Consider the following 26,414-nt stretch of genomic DNA (forward strand, 5'->3'; position numbering starts at 1 on the left):
GCGAGAATCCTTGAGACATGCATATCTCTTACTTTAAATGATAACTCACCTAAGTCGATAATGGTTAAAAAAATCACATATACTTGAATGTAAAGCCAAGGTTAGCAAAGTCGTTGCTATAGCATTATTCACGATGAACGAAATCATACGCTGCGCTTCAATTCTCACTGATTCTCATATAATTTTCTATCGCCTTCATCACAAAATTAAAACTCTCCATTCCATCCGGTAACCTAATAGTTCATTATCATTTTCTTTAATTTTTTTACATTACCAATCAACCATTCTTCTATTTTGTTCACATTTCCTTTAATCAATAAGAAAAGTTTTCTGAATTATTACAAATACACAACTGAAAAAAAAACTTCAATACCTTCCTTGGCAAACTTGGACTGTTCAACTCTGAGCAAACTAAAAACAAAAAATATTTTTTTTCGAGACTGCTTCAATTCATAGGATGTAAGCGAGGATAAGTGATATTAACAGTTAAATGTATACCATAAATACCAGTGGAACCAATCAAAGTCCAGACCGAGAAAACGGTGAAGAAGAAGTTGGAGACTTCCTGTTCGAAAGTACTTCTCGGTATGGTATGGTATTTGGAGGAGGCGACCGACAGCAAGTACTTCTCGTTTGTCGCATTAAAAGTAAATTTTGTTAGTGATAGCTTCTCTTTGAAGAATAAATGCCAATGGAGAATTATATTGTGGCGGGTAGCATTAGGCTAAATTAATTCTTGATGAATGAGCTAGAAGGGGTGAGGATAGACGGTATATCAACATTATGCGTTAAAAAACGGCCGTATCGAAATATTGTGCAAAAGGAAATGCAAAAACCGATAAAAAACAGCTCTCTACGGAAATCCACTTCGTTTATGAAATAAGAAAAGCTTTTGTGTTGAAGAGTAAATTTTAATGCATGGGTGGCTTAAAATAATTTACTCATCTTAAATAGTTCGAAAGATGAAAGTAAAAATTCTTTTATCTCTCCGTATCAGCGAAACAACAGAGAAAAATCTGATTAGCGAAACCTTCTGAGTGTGTCACTAAGTTAATAAGGCAAGAATGAGTCCAATTTCAGACCATCCATTTTCCACTGTCAAAGTTGAATGACAAAGGTCGCCGCAAGAAAAAACAGGAAAAAAAGTCTCTGGTTATTCCCAGCGACAGCGAAGTTCATTGAATCCAATCATCTCATTCAACAGTTGCATCTGTTCATAAAGCAAATGCAATCGGTGGATACACAAAAAAAAACTTGCAAGAGTCATCTTTGGAGATCCCTAGCTGCGTAAGGGCCGTGATCCCGAACGTTTTTCTCGTCGCTGTGTTCTCTGAATTCGTACCGTCATTCCTTCAAGATTAGAATTTCTTTCTGAAATAACCAAGGAGGTTGTATATATACTGGAGGGGGCACCAATGGTTCCGAGCGTTGAGCGCAGTGTGGCAGGAATGGGGATGCGTGGGTAGGAAAGCCACGCCTACTTTGACCAAAACGTTGATAATCCCATAAGAGTCAATGCTAACTATTTGGTGAAATATTCGGTCATGATCGTTGTTACGTTAAAGTAAACTATCGCAAAAGAACAAAGTAAACCTTTTTTCTATCATTTTTGGAAGGCATTGTGAAAATATGCCTCGAATATCTTTTCCCAAGGATATAAAGGGTAGGAGAGAAGAGAAGCCTCATGAAAACCTTAATAAGAAGACGGAACAACCTTATAGGCCACATCTTGAGACATGATGGCCTGATGAAGACAATCGTCGAAGGACAGGTGGAAGGCAAGAATGGAAAAGGAAGACCTCGAACAAAATATATGGAACAAGTAAAGAGATATGTGAAAGAGAAGAAATACGTAGGTGTGAAAAGATTAGCTGATAGGAGAACTGAGTGGAGAGCTGCGTCAAACCAATCCTAGGATTGTTGACCAGTGATGGTGATGGTGATGATGATGATGATATTATTGTCAATCACCACTCCTTCTTTCATGACCATGGTTCCGCTGTGCAACTGGCTTAGCCGAAAATAACATTTTGCCAGTGTAAAATAACCAATCCCCTGCACTTCTACTGGTAATTAAAAATATTAAGGCCAATGGAAATCTTACGATAGCGGACCGTTCGCAATAATAGTACGAAAGTATGTTCACAACGATACATTTTCACCACGATATGACTATATGGACAGTTTAATATATACACAGTAGTATGACGAACGATCGGAAAACTCCGACGACAATCAAGAAGTAATTGTTGCATTTTACAAATCAGAGGCGATATAAGGAATAGAATATTTGATTACATACGTACACTGTTTGAGATTAATTGTAAGTCCGAAAATTGTCAAACCAATATGGCGGAATTCGGACCACGCTTAAAACTCGAATACAGCGCCTTCAGATATTTACAATCTCCATGGAAATAACTGATGCACGACACCAAATATACTTCATTACAGATTATCTAACAAACCTTACCAACAACCCAGCTACTTAAGGGATAATAATCCGAAATGTGAGAGGAAAACAAAGTATGCACTTCGAATTTGTCCCCTGTGGCAGAGAAATGATAACGCAAATGTAAATATCCATCATGCTTCATTTAAGGATGGGCTCGGATAAAAGGGATAATAATGGAATTTTTGAAAATTTCTGCAAAAAAAATCATTCTCCAATTCCACGTAAATCTTACGTTTGATTTAAGATCGTTGATGTTAATTTTCTCTATCAATATTTTAAAGAAAATATTTGGCAAAGGGTTACAAGGCAATCCAATCGATAGTTCCCCAAGGTTAGTAGTAAAGGAAACGGATGCGATAAAAATATAATATTTTCGAATTCACGTGAGTAAACTTCCGCTTCCTACTGCATGACTTCAGAGAAAAATAGGTCTTCATCTCAAGAACAACCAATGATATATGTCCACAGCTCTGTTCCATCAACGAAACTACTTCTCTACAAAATAATAATATTATCAGCACGCTCTTCGCAGAATCTGCAGGATTTTAAAATACATGACATGCTTCATTCCATAAATTTAATATTAATATCTGATGAGTTATAAGATCTAAGTAAAGGAGGAAAGCTTGAGAAATGAGGTAATTCATTAATCAAAAGCAACATTTTACTGCATTAACTTGCTGTATGATTGAACTGCAATAAATTTACTGAGGCAGAAAAGGATGACTTGAATTGGAAATTCCAAAAGTTGAAAGATGAAAAGTTATTGTTAATATAAATTACTTTTCGAATAAGTAATCTGTGAAAGGCAGATAAATTTGGAGGATGTTTAAGAAAACGGAAGTGACAAGCTTCTTCTTCATCTTCCCTCCAGGATTAGGCTACTAAGCCTGTTCCGGCTCCACATTACCATCTTTTTCTTGGTCTTCCTATACTTCTCTTGCCAAATGGTTGATATTTCATTACTAGTTTTGGAATTCTTTCATTTGGCATTCGAAGTCTATGTTAGTGTCAAGCATCATTCAATATAATTGCATTGCATTTTTACAGTACTTTAAATTTAATAATCTGCTACGTAATAAATAAAACTATGTGGGTCTTATTACAAGTAATAACGATATTATAAGGCCCTATGAGTATATTTGTCATTTGTAAGAAAAACAAAACAAGAAAAGTTTAAAAACAATAACATATCGGCGATAACTCAATGCCAATGGATGTAATAGTGTATAGGTACAGCAATAGATACAGGCAGTTTTTGAATTTATACTCCTTAACGAATAACATTGAATTCCGTACGGAAATTATAACATTATCAAGTTTTATTAGCACATACGTCATATACGTTTTCCCCATAAAATAAAGAGTGCATCTGCCCATCAGTGATGCCCATTAAGAATGTATCACCACTTACTGATATGAACGTAATGTTTGGACATACTTCGATTTGGCGTGAAAATTAACAAATTACTGAAATTTAGAGTAGTTTACTCAACATCTTAGCTATTCTTGCAGTAAAATTTTTTAAGGTGTTTTCAATTCCATTAAAGCCACTGAATCTGGATTCCAAAAGTAATGGTAGATATCTTGGTGAAGCTCTCAGAATCGAAATCATGTCATTAGTTTCGATGGAATAATTTTAATCGCAGTAAAGGTAGCTGATCAAAATTAGTCTCATAAAAATATTTCTGTAATAGAATATTAACACTCCTACTGGATAAAAATAGATTGCATTATTTAAATGGCAAACTTAGGAAAGGTTTCAGTCTGCCTGCATTGGTTTCCACTTTGGATGTCAGAATTTTGTTATGTGGAATTCTTAGCATCATCCTATTGCAGTTTTAAAAGGAAATGTTGTGAAAATGTTATGTACACAACTTCAAAAAAGAGAAGAGGCTAATTTCTCTGGTGTGAATTTGTTCCATCACCATATCTTCCGAGGAAATACACCCCACTCACTTATCGTTGAGGAGACGGAAGTTGGATGAAACTGTACCAACGTCATATTAGACGTATTTATATTTTTATTCGCGAGATGATATCATTGTCATTTCAGGGGCGATATATAAAACCTATGATATGACCACACGGAGTGAAAAAATACAATAGTAAGCACACTTTTCGCGCTCTTTACCACAACTGACTAAATGTGCTCAAAACATGCATTCCTACCGGACTAGGTACTTAAAAATTAATTTAAGTGAGCGATTAACTTCTTTTGAAGCCTCTGACAATTATTATAGCATGGTGTGTCGGTTTACTAAAGCGTATAGACTAGCAAATACGCGCTAAAAATTGATCTTATTGTGTTTTTTTAAATTAAAAAAAAAAAAAAATCAAATTCATGAACTTTTCACTGCAAGATCCGTCAATATTTTGTAGATATCTCTATAAAATATATTCCGCTGGTCACCTTAAAGTAACAGGAGGACTAGTTTTATCAGCTCATAATTTATGAGCAATGGATTCATAAAACAATAAGCTAAAAATGAAAGATATAGGAAGGGTGCCTGGAACATACCTATAATAGAAGGCTAAAATAACACACGGACAAGGAAGCCTTCCAATAACTATAATAATATATGAACTTTCGTTATTCTTAAGATCGAGAGTAGCAGTCTTTGATTGAGGGAAGATTCTTCGTGGGCTTAATAAAATAACAATTTTATGGCCAACTATCCCTCATCCTTCTTCAAACTCCATAAATTAACTCTGGAAATTCTTAACAACTTCATATTATAACGCACACGCACAGCAGAAAATATCATAATAAACGAATTAAATTCCTGCACGTAAAAATATTTTTGAGCTCTCACAAATGCCACAGATGTCTCTGAAATTCCAGAATGTGAAGGTGTCTTGAACATGTATAGAGGTTGATAAGGACGAAATTGCACGAGGAAGAATCTCAAATACCAATTACATCATGTGAGTAATCGGAATTATTTCCGTAGGCACACGCAGTAAAATAATGTGGCAGGGCACCTTAAAGGAGTGCATCGAAGAGTCAAATAGTGTCTGATCATCTTTTCTCCTTCAACGTCGTCAAAATTTCTAACACTAAGGAAAGAGAGCAGTTAAACTGCAAGTTGGCAAATTACAATTAAAGCTAATACTAGACGTTGGTCAGTATTTGAATTTTGGTTTATAGACGACGAATTTTATTTATCTAGTAATGTTCGATATTTTATCATTCTCATGCTATCGAATATTTTGCAGTTATTTACAATTACATACTTATTTATGCCCGCTTTAAAATTAAATTATTTACTCTATCAGGGGCGCAGCTAGGAATTAAGGCTAGGAGGGGTTTTAGGCACAACTAATACTGGGGTGTTTGGGGGTATGGCATAGCCGCCAGGGTAATCAGCAGGTGCGGGGGCCCTCCCCAGAAAAATTTTAGGATATAAAGTGAGTTTTAAGGCTTTCTGAGGGATATATTATAAATCCTTACACTATTCAATCAGTGATATTAATGCAATTAAGTAAAATGGATTTAACTTAAAAATTTCTCTGAGCTCTTTTCTCTGAGGGGTTTATCTCCCAAAAACCCCCCTTGCTGCGCCACTGAACTCTATGACAAATATAGTGCTTTGAAACGGTGTATTTCGCAATATCATAATTCACGCCTTAATTAAAAATGATTAGCATCTTGGAGTGTAGGCCTTTAAGAATTAAATGCAAAATTTGCGGCGAATGTTTCGGTATAGTTTTATACCCTCTTCAGGGCTTTTTATTGCAATGAATATAATTTGTTTATTGATTGTAATAGCCACATTCTATAAACAAAGCTCATTCGTTGCAAAAAAAAACCCGAAGAAGGTACACAAATACAAAGAAACGTTGGCCACAAATTTTGCATTTAATCCTTAAAGATCTACGCTCCGCGAGGCTATTCAACGTTAAAAATCGAGTTCAAGCGAAAAAAACTCGCCTAAATCGAAAGATTTTTTACTCCTGGTGTACTTTTTTCACGATTTTAGATTTTAAAATGACGATATCTATTTTTCGCGATTAAATGAAAAGTGAAAAATTTCAACCGCGCGAAAACGCGACGACAAAGTGTGAATGCTGGGAAAACTCCGTGCGACGTCGTTCTGGTTCCCAATGCCGCAAGTGAAGTGACCTTGTGGCGACGCTTTGAGCGCCGATACGACGCAGGATGCTAGCAGGTAGCAGAGTACCCTGCTAGGTGGTAGCGCTTGGCTTAAATAAGGATTATTATTCCCCTATCAAACGAAGGAATCTTTAAGAACTTAGGTATTTTTAATGTGTGATTATTAAGAGATATTTCCCTGAGCTCTGTGCCTCATGCATGCATTGGTAATCTCAGACGATGTAAAACTCCTATGTACTCGCATAGAAACTAGGTCCCTGTGACGTCACGTGGAGTGGCATCGCATGCGCGCCAATCTGGCCTTTTTCAAATGAGGATAAACTTGACCATTGCCATTCGTCTAAACCGGTATTTCTAAAACCAAATAATTTGTATATTATGAATACACTAATGGTGGGTAACGAATCGCAATCAATGCCTTTCGTTTTCTTTTATGAAGGAAACTACCCTATTTTTGACCCGCATAGAGCTTCAGAGCCCGAGTGAGTCATGGAAGTCGCTTCCCTTTCGTCGGCTGGAAATAAAAACTACGCGTCAACTCCCGTCGCGAGGAGCCGCCGCATTTTGAAAGTAGCGCTCCTCCCACTCCACTTACGAAGCATCCGAGATAACGCAGGCGCGTTGCACACAACCACCCCCGTCCACCCCACCCCTCCCCTTCTAACTGCCTCGCCCTCCTCCCAAGCATTACTCCTCTTCACACACGCGGCCAAAGCCTTCTTTATCCCACCCCTATCGTACCCCACCCTCATTCAGCTGCAGTCTCCCCTCCACCATAACCCCCCCTCAAAAAATCCTCCCTCCCTACGAGCTCGCAACAAAGGGTTCCTGTTGTCATCCCTCCACAGTCGTGCACTGTCGCCCGAGTGACGGCGCGCAAGACGATACGATACACGGCTCATCCCAGCCGTCAACGAGCTGGAGTTATAGCGTTCCATCGGCACGCTGCACAGAGCATCGAATCTATTGAAGCACAGAACGAGGTTCCCTTAGAAGGGGGACTTGGGCAAACATCATGGAGGGGACTTCACATCAGCCGGTCGACCTAGTCTTCAGGGATGTCGGCTTCGTGGCCACCCAGCTGACGATGAAGGGAATCGGTGAGTACCCAGTGCGCAAGTCCGCGTCGCAGTTCTCAGAACGCGTGGCCTCCTCTCCTACCGAACCCTGCCTCAGCAGGCTTCCTCAGTCCCCACCCCGCAGGCAGGGGCCGGGGAGTTCGTCGGCCGCGCCTGCGCTCTCGGGCGACGAAACTATCCCAGTTCCCGATCGAAATTCCACGCCGGGCTTCATTCCCTCGGCCTTGTTTCTGTTTTGTTTTCATGCGCCGCGGAGTCGATATACACAAAAACGTGGAGTAGACATCAGCCGCCCTTCGGACAGAGCCTGAGTTCAAAGTGACTGCATAAATGCCTCGACAGCCCAGAATTGACAAACTTCAGCCCCGTGAAACAACTATGGTTTCCAAAACAGCACCGATAAGTTCACCTGTATTTGGTGGGATATAGTGGAACAGCATGATGGATCAAAGTGGATAAAACTTAGGTAGCGATATCGAGGTGAATAAAAGGAAATAGCAACAAAAAAATTTATTCACTTCAATACGGCACATGTCTGCATAGCAAGAATCCGGGATAAACAGTTTTTTTTGTATAGATTTATGCCAAACGCAGCTGCTTTATTTCTACAATTGAGTATAACCTAGCGTAATATACCTATTTAAGAGGAAAAACTGAAGTGGTGGATCTGGTATTTTGAAAATCTGTTGAGACTGTGGTTTGTTTCAAAACTTTGCTGAGTGTACTGGTGTAGTTAGGAAATCATCAATTCGTGAAATAATAGGACACATACAAGGGCAAGAAGTTATCGTAAAAGGCAGAGAATAGCACACGGATAAGGTAAACTCCTAAATACCCGTAATGATATGCGAGCTTTCAGCATTCTTTCATGAGTAAGCAAGTACGCTATTGTATCCGTACAGAGGGGATTCGAGGGAAGGCGGAATCATTCCTAATGGAAACCTTAGTAAACAGTGATACATCATCGAGGCAACGTCGACCGACACTGTCCTCGGCGTTCTTAACTTTCTTTAATGTCTCTTGAAGAAGATCCTTACCTAACAGTATAAATCTAACATTTCCCCGTGACTTAATAGGTTCACATTGTGTATTTACTCTCAGGAATATCCTTTTAATCCTATCCAAGACTAGTACGAGCTTATCTAGTATGTCAGCACACTTTTCTCACACAATAGCTTCATGAATATTTTATAAAATCTTGGAATACATAATATTTTGGCAAGTATAGTATTTAATGAGGTCTTAACCAGGGGCATAGATGTTCAGTGTAAAATTGTACTTAAAATTTAGAAAAATAAACAACTCTTCTGTGTTGCTATGTGTTGACATTTTCCTTGGAAATAATGACAACAAACCGCAACAAACATGTTAGTAAATAAGACCCGCTACGTACCTGTCCAAATGAAATGTTATAAGTTTAACTGTTATCAGGCCGATATGAGAGGAATGCAATTTACTGTAGATATGCCCTATTCAATAACTATTTCAACGAAAAAAATAGGCTTGGCCAAAGCTAATTGTTCATCATTTAGGTCCACAATATTGCTTCTGTTCCAAGTTTTCAGGAATTAGCCTCTGTTATTTTTTTACCGAGAGTTGACCTGGTATTGAAATCTATAAAAAACTTCGAAAACTTATTGCTAACAATAAGTAGCAATTTTTCGTACTAAATAAAAATAAATGAGACAAAAATTTAAAGCGACCTTGGCTATATTTGAATTCGTTTGGCAGCTCAAAATTTTGGATGTAGCCTCACAAAAAATAAGAGAAAGGAGCAAAATATTTTTAATGCAGCTAACCAAATGAAATTATCGAATGATACCAATTCCATTTTACCATATAGAAAACTGTTAAGTGCAACCCATTATGGGCAAACTACGAGTTGTAAGAGCCACATTATCAATGGTTTTCTATTTTGCTACGTACTTAATAAAAATGGATACCCAAAGCATACTTTTAAAGACGTGTGTTGAGTAAATATCTATCAACAAAGAATGGACTAAAAATGTTTCTTGGAATTCTTTTGAAGCAAATTTGGATGTAAGAATTGAATGAAGTAATCACCGAGAAATGCCACGGCCAAATACAAGATGCATATGTTGAAATACGTTAAAGTGAAAGCTTTTCGCAGAAATTAATAGCCAAGTGATGTTTGAAAGTAATAATATTTTTAGGATTTGCTGGCTGATGATAATGGGAAGAAATTCGAAAATGTAAATGCATAGTAATAATCGGACCCCCGTCTTAAAATGTAATCGAAAGTCGGAACAGCAAAAAAGAAATGAAAAAAAAAGGTTTTTACTTATTCGATGGGTCATACGCATAAGAAGATGTGTAATTTTGGCACCTTAAACATCGAACCGATACCAAGCAATTTGGAATATACTATACATACTCTCTAACCTAGAGGTTGTTTATTTATATATCATTGGTTCACCGGTCCACTCCTCGTTTTAAATCGGGGAACAAATTGTGCAAATTCAAAAATCCATTCCCCAGTGGCCTGCATATTTTATGTACACATTATGTATCAGTCTAGGAGCATATTCTATCCGTAGGAAACAGCGACTCACATATGTCACCGAAGTGTGAAAGGTCGTGCAGGCAGTACGAAGAATTACAATGAAATGATATGCATAAGGGCTTCATTCGATTTTGATGCAAAATCATGATACAGCGAAACTTACGTCATTCCGTCGGATTCTAAATTATGAAGGCAGCAGGGACTCTTTCACCGGAGCTCACTACTGATGCTCCTCCCTAGTTCACTCTCCATTAGCCATGCATTATTCTAAGGCTGTCTAAATGCCTTGGATATTATGCACGACACTCATAGCAAGATGACACTATCAGTTTCCGTATATTTGACGCATAGGAATAACAATGAAGAGGATGAATACAATACGCCATTTCACAGCCACGCCCCCTTTATTTCGAGCAAGGCCCCAAAAGGTTCCCGCGTTCTCCACACGGGGATGTCATCGATCGATTTTAGTTCATGCTCATTGGTGTGCTCGCCCAACTTGATAAATGTAAATGAATTTTGACCCAGTTTTCGTCATTCTCTTATGGTAATTTCCGGAAAATTTCGAATACGGGATATGGAACGATCATGGGGGCTCATACGAAATCTTTGAGCGTATTCCTGAGACCGTTCGCCATGCCAAGACATCATGAAGCAACAAGTGGATCCAAAATATCCCAGGCATCAAGCATAGCTAACTGACTCTGTTTCAGCGGATTCCATGCGGTAAATCCTTGCGCATTTATCAAGCATTTCACAGGAGTGAGAGCAAATTCGATATAATTGATTAAGTTAATATAATTTACTTTTTTTTTTACCGATAATGGTGGCCAATTCATCATACATCTGTTCCGTTTCTTGGCTTAAAATCAACAAGTAAGACGTAATTCAGATTAGAAGTATGTAAAAAACAGCGAAATAACGATTAGCTTAAAATTGGGAGCATTGATTAAGCAATGCGTAATGTTTTATGGCGTCACTGTCACTTTTTTTTCAACGCCGTGCTAAGTGTTTCACGGTCTACGTAATGAAGAATTGCGAGTAGAACGATTCCCACAAATAAGGTGGCAGCTTGAAATGATAGAAAAGTGTCATATTCGGGCCCATCCTTATTAAGAGTTGCTGAACAATGCAATACCTTAGCGCACGTCGTCGATCGACTTCGCCATCCTCCGATTTATCATCCGCAAGGTTGCTTATACAGTAATGATTCATAGAAATGCGTACAGCGTCATTCTCGGCTTCGACCGCGCGTGGTCGATAAACACTATCATAGCACGCCTCCGCCCAAGAGTCATCCGGCTAAAGCACGTCCGGGCTCTTCCTTGGAATCACAAACGTAAAAAAGCAACACCAACCCCACTTCTTCCGTACTGCTATGATGAAAATACGGAAAACAATGTCAACGTTCCGATAAACAAAGGATCATGATTTGGGAAATGATAACGCAACACTCAAATAGACCGATACCCGAAGAAGAGCTCACGAGACCTCACATACATGCCTAAAACTCGAAGAACTGTATCTTTTACGGAGATAATATGCTGGTAACAGCTGGTGACTGTTATTCTACATGCTAGGCAACTGTTTGAGCAACAATCTAATTGAGAAACTGAGAAGAGCCATGACACATGCCTGAGAGAGATGGGAGATATGACACTGAGGGTAGGCCGGATTTAGATGAAAAGAAGCCCGAGGCTCTTCCACTTATGAGGCCATTTCACATCCCATTTTAAAGTTTGTGAATTACATGAGAAATAATAAAATATATCATAACTGTGGAATATATCAATATATTAAATAAAACATGTTCTGATTGGTACTAACCACTATAAAGGAATGTGGTTTTAAGTTTTCACTGTTTTTAGAATGGTGTAATTTCAATTAGAAACATTTGCTAACAATTTTAATGTAGACTTCTATTGATCTTGATGCACTAGTCTGAAGCTTAGTCAGCCTATAGGAAAATCCGGCCCTGACTAAGGGCATCATTCGGAACTGTTGGTTCCGATGAAAACGATGAGAGAAAGATACACATTTCCGCACGTTTAGCTAGTAAAACTTCGTTTTTTCCTATGGCAATCAATGACCATAGCAAATATTTAGTGGTGAACATAGAACGTTTATTACATCCTCAAATATGTAATTTTAATGTGTATTCCTCTTCAAGTTAACATCTTGGGTGTGAACACACACCGATATATGCTTCTTAAGGAGTCTTTCGAGGTAGTACATATGTACGTGTAGTTTATTCGCACGGAGAATCACTTTTCGTACAACTTGAGTAGGTAATTTCATCAATGCATTCATTACCAGGAATTAAAAATGAGTCTTTAGGCTTGAACACAACAGTTCCATGGACTTGTTAATTCCTCACAAAGATCTCTGACTCTGTCTCAATATTTTTGATAAGCCAAATTTTTCAAGGTACTGTAACTTTAGGACTTGTTTATAATTTTTCAACATCACCTTATATCTCAGAGGCTCTTTTTTCCACAAAGAGATATTAAGATTCCCTCTTATCCGTCTCCAAGTTCACGATGTCTAATTGAAAATTCGTGAAGTACAGGGGTCTCAGGAATGTTTTTCTGGGTATCCTGAGGTGATCATAAGAATCTATCACCAGCGAATTCACAGAACATTATCATTTTGATGAAAAATAACGATGGGGACATTTCCTACTCCCTAGAATTCGACTTTATGGTTTCCTTGTCTAACGTGAGAACTCTATTTTCCTATTTACACACAGACTCGTCAGAATGCAAATGTATTCCTTTGGTCTTTTGGAAGATTTCAATAGCCAGCCTTCCATTGATTTTGGAAAGACGATTATTGTCCATCCTGTCTAAAAGCATTCTCATCACAAGGGAAGAGGTCCGTTTAAAGGAGGCATTAAAGATAGCAAATAGCAGCACCCATGCTAGGAATACCGATTATCTGACGCTGTTAAATAAACGACACCTATGAGTTTAGACCTTAAAGATGTAAACAAAACTCCCAGAGATTGAAATATTTCGAAAATTTCGAGTAAAATGGAAGTCCCTACTTCACGAACGTTCCCTCCGTGAAAACAGAGGTAATTTTTCCCCGCCATTACGCAGAAAAAGTAGTTAACATTTTTTTGCTTTACAGAAAAAATTCTATTTATAGCTAATGCTTTTCAACATAAAAAATTAAACTGCGGTTAAATTATCTTGCAGAAATTCGATTAACTACTCCTTATCTCATATTTTAAGGTGACTAATTTCCGGTCTGGCAGTCCAAAAATTAAGTAATTCTTTAAGGTGGATATCATCATGCAGCCAGAAGGTAGAAAAATTCTTTTTACATATTTATATTCCCAACAACATTTGTAATATTGACAAAAATCATTGAAAGGCTAAAATTTGCGGACAAAATCCCAAAGAAAGGCATATTTTTCTTTTTTGATGAATATCTTACCTAATTTAGTTCGTTTACAATTTACAATAAATTTACGATATTGATGAAAATATTGCATGCGAGATAACACTTGTTTCCAGAAATTGTCATTTTATCGCATAATTAGTTAATACGGACCTTCGTAAATCACACACTGGTTTCCATTCCCTTTTCTCCCTATGAATTGAGTGCATCCTCAGCCTTTTGCATCATAAAATCACCCATGAAGGAAAGCGCGTGGTGAAAAATGTTCTAGTACAGAAGGGCGGTGAAAAATAGTGGAAATTTCCTAGTTTTCAACTCGGTAATGAACTAGAAACGACGAACCACATGTGGAATCCCCACACAACCGACCGATAAATCCCCGAGTTATATAGGGTGACCTCGACTCTGACCTCAATGTATCTCCGAATGGGGTCGTGCTCCTAAGCTTCTAAAGTCCTGATTGTCCGTCCAGCTTACTGACCGGTGTACCAGTGGCGCCGACTCCATGGGGCTTGAGGGGGCCCGAGCCCCCACAAAAATTCGTTACAGATGTGAGGAAAAAATGTGTCAAGCTTGTCGATTTTCCCTGGAGTGTGCAGATATCGAGATTCGAGTGATCAGGGTTCTAATTTTGATCATATAACTCTTCTAAAATGCTTAAAAAACTTAAAATTCACTACTTATAAAATTTACCGGGGCAAGGTTCCCGGTTTGGGCCCCCCAATATTTTTTGTAAGTCGGCACCCTTGCGGTGTACCCAACTAATAATTGAGCGGAAAAAATATTTGGCGCGAAAGAGCACGGAGCAATGGGAGTTCTCACTTGTTCCGGGTTACAATCTTCATCGCGTCACGATCACTTTTGCTTATTTCCAATCAATCTTTCAACGCAATGATTGATCGGATTAAGAGGTAATGTTGACAGCGTAGTTTCATTCCACGTACAATAATCTCCCGTATCTATAGACCGTGGATTCGCAGAGAACGGAATATTTCACTCTTCCGCCAAAAGAATCGGAGTGGAACAATTTTTTTCTTCAAGCTGATATCATGAGAACAGCTGTTTATCACAAACCACTGCTCAAGTATCTTTGTCTCGATGGATGACCTATACTAAAGCCTTTACCAACCCGGTGGACTTTGAGCCACCACTGACGATAAAAACACCTCCTCATGGTAAAAAAAACATATGCCCTCTTCCGCAATAACGGAGCTCAAATCATGTGTCGTAATCAGTATTCATATTAAGTAATTACTATTTTATACCAGATTTTTAAACTTAAATTTTCTGTCTGCCATCGGGAACAGTGGATCGCGTACTAAATATACACACTTGGATATATCTTAAGCACATTTCACAGAGCACAATTCAGTATCATCTGCAGAACTCCGACTGATTTTCTCGTCAGAGCCACTGGAAAGCAAAAAATAATCTCATGTCAGCTGGACGTTATTCTAACTCAGGTCATTCACGGGTCATACAGGTTTACAGGGAAAAGTTTTCCAAATTCCACAGATTGTTCCCCATACCGTTCAAATTTATAGCAAGGCTACTAAAACATATTGAAATAAAAGGTACTGGCATTTTTCCTGAATGATTTAATGCGAACGACGAGTTCAGCTAACAGGTCCATCATCTGGTACAAGGCATCACTATATGTATGAACATCACATTCATGTATATATTTGAGGAAGAGGTGGGGATGGATTCGACAAGTTTGAGGATGGGATGGGAAACAGACGTACAGTGGGGAGACAGTGAAGAAGCAGATAACTATTGATTTACGAAAAAACCCCGAGGTAGGAAGAGAACTATAGTCGTATCTGTAGAAAAACGACTCTGGGGAAAAAACCACAGAAACGGTAAGGCCAAAGGAGGGTGGAGAAGAATGGAAAGGGTGGCCGCATGTCATTAGAAAGTGAGAGGTGGGAGTAAGTAGCAATGAATTAAATAATTGTGGAAAAGTGTACCTTCCTTTTACTTCAATATGTCGGACTTTCACTATATCACGGCTGAATGGATTGAATTTATGACGCTACTAAACACTTCAGAGAGCATTATTGTCACCGAAGTGTCTTCAAAATTCTTATGCTCTAGAATACGAGTTAAAGAAGGGAAAATGGCGCTTAGAGAATAGGAGAACGCGTGGTATAGCAAATGGAGTAACGGGAAGCTGTAGTAATGTAAGCCTTGAGGGATCACCACTGAGTGAGCTCTTTCAGGACGTTAAGAATAGTTATTTACCTAGCTGCTGCAACTGTGAAGTCTACACTCAACGCTGACGGAAAGCTCGGTGGACAAATTTGAATAAGAAAGGTTCCCCGTAGCTACACCAAAACTAATGGCAACAATAATGCACACTTGTAAATGATATAGTGTCCATTTTACGCTCGGCTATGAAAGTAATCTTGATGATAAACAGAACCAGTTCTATTTAGTAGCAAGAGGTTGTAGAAATAATTTTATTGCCGCTCCATTGAGAAATTATACAACTAGTTAAACCACAGCTTATGATCACTCCCTTTCAGGCAAGAAATCGAATTCCGCGAAATGCGAGCTGCAAAATTGGCATGTCCAAATGACTAACAAATGCAATTTAATGAAAGAAGTAAGATTTTTTTATTCTACAAAGTTTGTTATCACTGAAACAGCAAAAAATCACGCATATATCACTGCTTGCTGTAAGAATTCATAGAGCGATAATACATGAATTCTGAGCTATCGTAGAGATTATAAATACGATTGATTAATATGAAATTAGTAGCATGTGTAAAATAATAGCACTAATATGGAATTAGAAATTTAAAAAAATTAAACCTAGTTAGCACCCTGGTGAAGGAGATAGATCATTTCCCTGTAGTTTTCGAACTTTAAGTGTAGTTGCAGGTCACTCCATAAACGTAGTTCGGTTGCAAATCCGAGGTTATTCCTATAGTAATGGCATTAAAGAGGAAAGCAAAGTCACAGAAGGGGATGCTATCACTATAATGAGAAACCTGATTCATTCATCTAACCGTGAAAATTGGAGCCAAACACTTCAAGAATAAGTTAAATGGAAAACCAATTTTATCGCTCCAACCACCTCTCTCATCGGAAAAGCTCACGACTAAAAGCAGATGTTTCCAAATGAGCTATTTTTAATTAATGTCACTTGATATATATGATGGAATGGTCTATTTTTGATTGATGAGGGAAGGAAGTAGAAATGGAAATCAGTTTTCGTCAAATGCATGCCAAAATAATTTCAATTCTAACGAAAAAAATCATTTTTTTTTTTCAAATTTCAACAATGTCATACTCATGGGGTAATCTCGGATTTTGGATTTAGTTTTTTTAAATCAACACTTCAGTGAAGTACCCTAGTTAGTCCTAATTGTTAGAGACATTCAAGACCATTTATCCAGGTAGAATAAGAAAGCAGGGACATTTTTCTTGTGTCCGATTTTTTAATTTCTAGCAAGATGTAAAGGAGCAATCGTAAGCCACAATTCAAATACAAATTTAAAAAAAATGAAATGTGATAAAAATGTTTTTTTTATTCGTATAAAAATAATACATCTTATGACAAATAATGAAAACTTCAGGCATCTGTCAGTGATAGTAATCTTATTGTCATAAACGCAGGCAAAGCCAATGGGACCCTTAAAACTGCCCGCAAAATCCGCGACCTGATGACAGAGCCACAACGCCACAAATGACCAGATTGGCACTTGATAAAAAAAAGCTTCCAAAACTTCAAGGGAGAATTAATTCCAATGAGTCGATGAGAAAGCGAAAATTTGAAAAATCATTTCGAAACGTTTTATCAAAAGCGAGAGGTCAGTAACCTGATGCGAGCTAAGCGATTATTTTATTCTCTCTCTTAGGAAAGGATGCAATGATCTCGAAGCATTAGGCCAGCGGATCGGATTTGTCATACTATTTACCATAATCGCCTTCCTGCATTATGGATACAAGGCGGACCGTATGAGTGGACAATGGACAGCGTACTCGTCGGTCAGTGCAACGACAATAAACCTGAGCGCCTTGCCGACGAACAGTATAATTCATATGCCCTTAAGTTGTGACCATTCTAATTTCGTCTCGCGTTTCCTGTCTAAATTTTCAACGTCAAAAAACCCACCGTTCTAATCGAACCCATCAAGTACCCGGGGCGTAGGGCCCCTTAATACCTTACTAAATGGCTACCAACTACATATGAATACAGAATGTTAAATCATATTTTTCCGAGGCGTCTGGATTCTTGGATCCCTACATCTTCCGGGTTTTCGCCGCGTTGTTTTTCAGAGGTTGACGATGGTATCGTCGGTATTCCGCCAGGCTTTTCTAGGTCATTACTTCGACCGGCGAAACTGTCGTCCATCTCTGGCAACCAACGCGGTGAAATCCCGGAAGATGGAGGGATCCAATCATATATGAACACACATTATGTTTTACCTGAGATCATTCATCATTCTTCTCCTATTTTTTCGAAAAAGGCGCAAAGAGGTCATTTTTCGATCCTGTCCTATATAAAATACGTCTTTATACATTCAACAGTACCAGTTACGATTAGACAGTATGGAAGTGAGTTTCACAAATGAAAGAGTACGAAGAAAAGATACACCTGAATGAAGAAACCAAGTCACTGTTTCATTCGTTTTTCAAACTTATTATTATCACCTGCAATCACCACTTTTTCCGTTAACCGTTTTCTCATGGAGATTTACTCTTACAACTAGTCACGAAAATACATGGCTCCAAAACAGTAGTACGGAAAAATCAATACGGACACGAATGCACGTACCAAAATGTATACAAATTCAGTATTCTTTCATAACCCATTCCGAATTAGCTCTTTCCATCATAATATGAAAGAAATATATTCCTCAGATACCTTATGTCCACCTTCATTTTTGACTCAGGCGTGTACTCCGGTAACGCGGAATTGGCTTTACGTTCTGAAAACGGAGGAGTGGGTCCCAATTAGGACCAAGGACGAAGAGTAACCAAGGAATATACAAGATCTGGAAGGATTTGTTTTACTGTGGGAAGCATTACCTTTGTTTTGGAGATTTTGCGAGAAATGTGAACCGAGAGCATGCCAATCAACTGATAACAACAACACCTACGAGGCATTTTGGATAAGCAGACTAATGACGACACCCAAGCCAATGTTAGCTCGATAGATTTGAAGTTCAACATTCCGAGTTCAAGATAAAGCTCCTCGTCATTCCCTCCCAAGAAATTACAAGATAAACGAATGACACCTGTCCGCAGGAGATAAAGACGCTGGACTCACAATTCTTCAGGATGAATAACTCCGTGCATTTCTCCAGAAGTTGGGTCGCATATAATGGCGCCAATATTTTACAATTTTTACAGTAGAAGGAAAATCAAGTCAAAATAATGAAAAAATATTCCTCACATTTATACGATATACATATATCTATTTTTACGATTGAAAATATAAATAATTCTTCCCGTATACGGGATTTGAATTTTTCTTCAGAATATGTTAATTTTGACGGTTTATGGCTAGCAATCGAATAATCACAACATACGGGAGATTTATGAGTAACTTTTTTATTCTTTGGCGTATAATAATTTAATTTTCCAGTTTAATTACGTCTATGTTTTCGAAGTTCAGTTATTCCATTGCTAAAAGGATGACGTTTATTTTACAGTAAAATACAATCCTTAAAATACAATGATCAGAAATATTATAAGGGTTAGTATTTTTTTAAATATTCAAATTCGTAATTTTAAATACAGGATTATAATGATCACACAGGAGTGTACACTATGTGTGAGGATTTATATTCCATGAATTCTTCGGATTTTTCTAGATAAAATTAACTATAACAAAGTCTTCTTTTAAAATTCTATTTTTTCGTATTTCAAGGGATACTGCAATAGGAAATGTCCGAGAAGCGTTTGGACCATAAAATGTCAATTAAAAATGATCACGTTAAGTGCAATATTGCGACAATTCCCGTATTTCAAAATTTGGAGATGGACAGTATGTATTAATTTAGGGTATCACTCATAACGTAAAAATAGCATTATATTTTCAGTGTGTTATGCTTGTACTACAGGCTGTATACTTTCTTAGGGAATCACTTTAAATATCAGATAAAATATTGTCTGGGTATCTCGTAATACCCTCACACTATTGTATATCATAAATAGTAGAATTTTCCAGCCATTTTCGAACTCCTTGAAATCTCCTCCGTTTTGGTATAGTGACAAGTGAGTTGTACTGAACAAGAAATAAGTAATTAACATCTATTACCACGGCACAATATGGGGTTCCTTAGTTTCCGGAACAGCCAATTAGAAGGCGGCTGGCTTTGATGTCAATACATCATTAGAGACTCTCGCCTTAGTCCTGAAAACGTACACCTCGCTGAGATGAGAATGACTATGCTATAAGGACTAAGCATTAATTTTGAGGTAACAGCTGATAGGAGTCGGAAAAATGACACCTGGTTAGTAGAGACCAGCGTATTATTCGCCTATTTTGGTCCCATTTCAAGACGTACGGGTAGCATATTAAAAAAAACCAGCATTTCATGACTTTTTTGGCAAACAACGGATATTTTACGATAGGATCCTATGGCTACGACGATTATAATAATTACTATCCCTGATGATTAGTTCCGTAAAAAAGGTCAAGGAAAAATCAAGATGCTAGTGGTATTCCGATGGACTATCCAGTACCTCAAACAAAAAAAAATTTAGCGCTTGGCCTGATGCGGTGGACGTGCAACACTGCTCTCATTATGCATTCAAAACGCGCAGAATCTTGGAGTGAATCCGAGCAATTTCTCACAAAAATTTCAGTGGGCGTGACTTCTCATACGACGGTGAATATAATGGGGCCAATGTGATGAGGAAAACATAGTGTCCAATGGCAAACTTATTTCACCAGAGAATAATTTCACAATTACATTCATGGGTACACAAATTAGCATGAACCATGATGCATCAACGCAATATACTTGGCATTGACTCGAGGCGTATGACAAAGCAGCCTTCAATGAGTTAAATGCATGGCATTGAAAAAAAATTCATGAGCGGGATGCTATTATAATTTGGAGCGCTTTGAATTATTTTGAATAATTGGGGAGCTGATATTATTGTCGAGCGTACTGAATTGAGAGATGGAAAATTCAAGGCTGGGTTGTCTAGATTTTGCCGCGGTAAATCGTCACACATTTGCAAAAGTGGAGGCCATTAGCACAGTCGTAATAAACGATCAAAATAAATGACACTGTCGATGCATATGAATATTTCAGATTTACCATAAAGAATTTTAAGAACGCAATTAAAGCATGTTTAATTGTAAAAAGCAACTCCAAAGTGGCCATGGATGCAAAGAATTACCTTCAGGGTTAACTATCATTACGGTGAATGTTGTAATAGTATGCAATTCAGTATTTCGTAGCTAACATCGCAATTGAATCAAATGGTGAGCTAGCGAATAATAATAATGGAAAATATGGCTAAAACTCCGAAGCATTTCAAGAAGGATTACCGGAATTCTTAGATCAATGACTGGAAAGTTTAAATATTTAATCAAAGTATATGAAAGTAAAATAACAACCGAGCAAGAAGAAGCGCCAAGCCAAGAATGACGTAGTCACTGCCAGTGATGGGAAAATTCACATTAAAAATTTATAATGTCATCGATTGGTCTGGCTTGAAATTATTGCAAGAAGAAGCGCCAAGCCAAGAATGACGTAGCCACTGCCAGTGATGGGAAAATTCACATTAAAAATTTATAATGTCATCGATTGGTCTGGCTTGAAATTATTGCATGATTGTGAAAAAAAGAATATACATACATCTTTTTCGTATTGCTGAAGATGGCTTCCGGACAGAGTGATGCATGTATTCAGTAGGTATGTATTTCTGTCCCCTCAAATAGCATTGTAAACGCCGATCAATGAAATTAGAAGTCTTGGTATTTACGATAAGTTAGTAAATCTGCAAGTGCATTATCGTGATCAATATCAGAAATTTTTACTGGTGTCATAGGGGGACAAAATCTCCAATATTTTAAAACAATACCGATGATTCTGCGTCAAGAGCAGTACAAATTTATAAAATATCTTCATTGACACAATACACGAACAAAATCACTTGAACTATTTTCTTAATGCCATCCTTTCACTGGTATCTCTTTAAATAAATCTTCACTCAATAATATTTTCGCTGGATTAGAATTTTACCTCTTTTGGTTTAGTGTGTGTTTATGTTCACGATCTTTCTACATAACTTTCTGATTCATCTTCCCTCGTGATGTTTGGTGATTGGTGCCAAGAATTTCACTTTCATAGAATGCGCCAGGATACATGGTTCACTTATCGTGTATTTTTTATCTTAATTTTTACGATACTTCTCATCTTTCTCATTTTCTCGTGCCGCTTCGACATGGAGGATTCTCTCACAAAGTTTTGTTTCGACAATACTTTTTTTGCTATTTGTACCGAGAGCTTTGGTGTTTCGATGGACCGACTCACTTACGAACATGTTCATTGTTCATAGCTTGAATTTCGATAACTCTCAAATCATGATACTAGATGTAATTCGAAATCTCAATGGCATCATAGCAAGAAATACAAAACAATACGAAGAAGTAGTGGTGCAACAAAAATATTTCATGGTCAGTTCATATTTGTCGATTCTGAACTTGTTGAAAGTAACCCCAATTACAATGTTTAATTATTTGTATTTAAAATTGTTTTTTTCTACCTTTAGCGTGATACCAAGTGAAGCGCATCGCTGAGCTTATAAAAGACACTGAAATAAAGTCAATATTCACTCTTAATGGTATAAGCTGCCTCATGCAAAGGCTACATCGCCAACTTAGTGTGTGAGAACGTAAAGGTACACAATGAAGAGTCAATAAGGTGATGAATGCAGGTCGTATCTAAACAAAGAGCGATTGAGTGGATGAATAGATGCATATATGACGCATGTCCTTTGGAAGTTTGTTAGAGAGCGGGCACATATCACCTGCATGTGACCTCTGTAGCCCTTTATACGGATGTTGTGACTCTAGCGGTAGGGCTCTAAATAACCTCTATCGATTCATTTTAGGAAAGATACCTTTCCTAGTATACATTTATGCATTAGGAAGGTTCCTCAATATTAAGAATTAATAAATACAATGTTCTGTTTATTGTTAGCAAGAGAAAACTACCCTTCATAACGACGGATTAGGGTTATAAATAGTGGATATCCTATGAATATGGAGTACTCCTCTTCATTTTGGCTAATACGATGGGTCTATAATGAAAACCCTACCTTTAATTTATACTTTAAAAATGAACAACAAATTTCATGTTTAAAGCGGATATGGATGAAATCTTGAGTAAAAAGAATTTTATGCATTTCATGAATGACTCTTTTTACTGCAATGAAGAAATAATTTATCAGGAGCTAATGGTTTAGATACTCATTTATCATTTTATTTCGGTCAATTACAAAGCATCATAATAATAGAAGTCGATCCAGGCTCACCTGATAGTACGAGTCTGGCGGTGGATACAATATCTATGAAAACTTGTACACTGAAAATTATTTTTTGGATTCTTTGTGAAGTGCATGAAGTACCAACTTTTTTCTTCTACATAAGGGATTAAATTAGCGCAACAATTAGTAAATTTCGTTTATTGTTTGGAAATCCAAAAGAGATTGTCATAATTTACTCAGACACGTGGTCAAATCCGTACCAAAATGTAGAATAATATTTGGAAAGGTTGCCACAAAGATCCTTCTTGCCTCTCATTTTATAGTAAAAGAGGTTAATATTACATTAAGTAGGCTTTAAATTTAAAGAAATGGGTTAGCTGGCAAATGGTGAGGACGGATGAAACAAATGCAAAAAAAATGAGTGGGTTTATAATAGGAAATAAAGAAATAAAAGCTTTGCAAGGTTCACTGTTATTTAATTATGGGCACGACCCGGGTTTAGTAACTTGGTTACATCGTCAGGTAATATTGTTTCCAAATATTAATACTAGACGATGTAACCAAGTTGCGAAATCCGGGTCGTGACCATAATTAAATAACAGTGAACCTTACAAAGTTTTTATTCCTTTATTTCCAATATGGAGAGGTTTCACAAAGTAAAGCCTGAAGTTATCAGTTAGATTTGTAACAGTATTCTAAACGTATTTCAGCCAGGTTACAATACGTTTTTATATGCTATTTTTGAGTAATAAATAATTCTAATGTATTTATCCATAGAGTAAATCAAATGTGTCAAAAAAAAAATAAGGAGTGGTGCTTTTGAAATCAAAACCGCTGAAAAAATCAATTTATTACAGATCAAAATGGTGCACGTTACATATTTCGATTCTTTTCCTGCAAAACGTAAATACGGAATCAAGCTATAAATTTCATGCATAAATGTTTTAACTCGGAAATGTTTCGATTCGAACGAGTGTAGATTCGAATTTAAGTAATTGGTTCGAATTTTGAGGGGCAAAAACCTGCTTCGGAAGAAATTTTGCGCTGCTTTTCATTTAGTCGGGCTCCAAGATTTTCGTCCACGCGCGAATTTCGCTGGGACCTTGCCGCAGGTTACGTAGCATTTCGCCCAAGTTCGCGCGCACCGAATCCTATTCTAGATTCGTCGGGAGCTTCAAGGGCTCGAACAGTTCGGCTTCCCCTCCCGACATTCTTTTTCGCGCGGGGTTAATTCCGTACCGCAGCGTCGTCGACCACTCTCACTCCCATCCATACGTCACTCATTTCGTCGTCTTCGGATCTCCCGCGACCCCCCCCCCCTCCACACAACCCCTCCCTCCTCCACTCTCCGATCATCGGACATTTCCGCTCCTTGATCACCGCCTCCTCCGGCCGACTCTCTCTCGTCCGAGCCCACTTGAACAATATCGCGGCGACCTAGCATTGGGAGCGGACGAGAGATAACACTCCATTGAAATTCGCGAACGGAGGAAAGGTATTAAGGCCGTTTTACACGGTACACGGAATTGCGCAGTCTGACGTACGTGTGAAGGTGCAATCAAAATTGCGTCGTGTAAAGCGGTGAATTGCTAGAACACATGCGAGAATGCGTGGATGCGAGACGGCAAAATAGCCCCTGTTCTAATTTCGTTGATGCATTCGCGCAATTCCACGCCATTTTAGATATTAATGCAGCTCTAACCTGCGCAATTCCGTGTACCGTGTAAAACGGCCTTTAGGATTCGCAAGAGGTGGGGATCGCAGTGGCGCAGCGAGGGGGATAAACCCCCCCTCCCCCCCAGAGCTCAGAGAAAGTTTAAAGTTTAATCCATTTTACTTATTTGGATCAGTATTACTTATAGAATTGCGTTAGGATTTATCAAATATCCCTTAGAAAGCCGTAAAACTCGCCATTTTGAGCCATTATTCTTAAAAAATTTCTGGAGGAGAGCCCTTGCAACTCCTGATTACCCTGGTGGGTATGCAATACCCCCACACCTGTAAGTATTAGGTACCCTAAACCCCCCCCCCCTAGCCTTGATTCCTAGCTGCGCCCCTGGGGGATCGGGTTGGTGTTTTACCTAGAAGACACCGAGTGGGCCCAAATTTGTGAAGCACGTGAATGCATTAAGTTGGTGCCAACTTTTTTTCTTCTATGTAAGAAATTTGAATAAGCGATACCTGCATGAGTGTTTTGTGGCGGGAACTTCAAGGACAATACTCCGTCCGTCAGATGGGCCGTTAAACTGAGGTACCCGTGGCGCCTTTCGTTAAGAGCAATCTAATGCCAATGCCGAGTTCCTCTTCGGCCTTCCCTAATGGCGCAAATTGCTTCAGCTGTCAGTCGCCACCTCCAAATACCATAATATACCTACTGGAAGAGGTACATACACTATGGACTGCAAGAGAATGGAAAGAATAATCGAAGCGCATTTCCTATTTAAAGGATATGGAAACGATTATTACAATAGTGGATTCACAAGTCGGTCACCAAAAGTGCTGCCATCCATTACTACTTTCAATGTAATTAATATGTAATGTACTTATTCGTAAATTTAATGTAATTTTATGTACTCGCATCGCTGACGGGAGAGCGATCCGATTAAGCTCTAATTAGGTATTCGAACCATAACTTATACATGAGATAATATAATTTACCGAACTCATAACATGAAGATGTGAAGAACCGTATGATATTAAGTTTTCATATGCTACTTTTGAGTAAAAAGTATTTATCCTAATTGTTAATCAAATGTGTCCGAGAATACAAAAGAGTATTAATGCTTTCCGAATCAAAATCACTGAAAAAGCAGTTAATTACAAACGAAAAACCAAAATGGTGCCCGATATTTCATCACTTTCCTCCAATATATGAACAGTAAGTTATATAGTATGTAATATAATCTATCGAACTCACAAAATGAGTACGTGAAGGGCCACATGTTATATTTAACTGCTCCTGCATTTTATTATACTAGCCGCTAGTGTTATTACCATTGTTTGGATGGGAAACACTGTCAGATAAATTTGTCATTTTAATCTAATCTGTCACGGGAAACAACGCCGATAGTTTCAAGGAGAATTGACTCCGAAATACTATGATTATTTGATTTCTGACAAAAGGTATCCGACGATCCGACAAATATTCTGCCACGAGCGTGCTGCGCCCGCTCCCAGCGGACTTCCCCCGCTCTTTTCAATCCAGGTCCACAGAGGGATAGGCGCGTTTCTAATTTTAAAATGTAGAAAAAAAGGCAGGGTCTTATGTACAAATTCAATTGGAATGTTCATGTTCATGTCAGAGGACCTCTTTAAACACAACATTGGAGGTAATTACACTATCCTCTGTTAAACGTACATGATGACTCATAC

General features: G+C 38.0%; 1 protein-coding gene across 1 annotated transcript in view; it reads left to right on the top strand.

Annotated features, from left to right (window-relative positions):
* Positions 1-7,380: 7,380 nt before the first annotated feature.
* The window catches only part of LOC124157550 (ATP-binding cassette sub-family G member 1-like), a 59,051-nt gene continuing 40,017 nt past the window's right edge, over positions 7,381-26,414 (top strand). Inside the window, exon 1 of the mRNA XM_046532374.1 lies at positions 7,381-7,672. Within this exon, the coding sequence (XP_046388330.1) occupies positions 7,588-7,672 (85 nt within the window). The 5' untranslated portion in view covers positions 7,381-7,587. The remainder of the gene's footprint in view (positions 7,673-26,414) is intronic.

The sequence above is a fragment of the Ischnura elegans genome, chromosome 4 (genome assembly GCF_921293095.1).
Source record: "Ischnura elegans chromosome 4, ioIscEleg1.1, whole genome shotgun sequence".
In the NCBI taxonomy this organism is placed as follows: domain Eukaryota; kingdom Metazoa; phylum Arthropoda; class Insecta; order Odonata; family Coenagrionidae; genus Ischnura; species Ischnura elegans.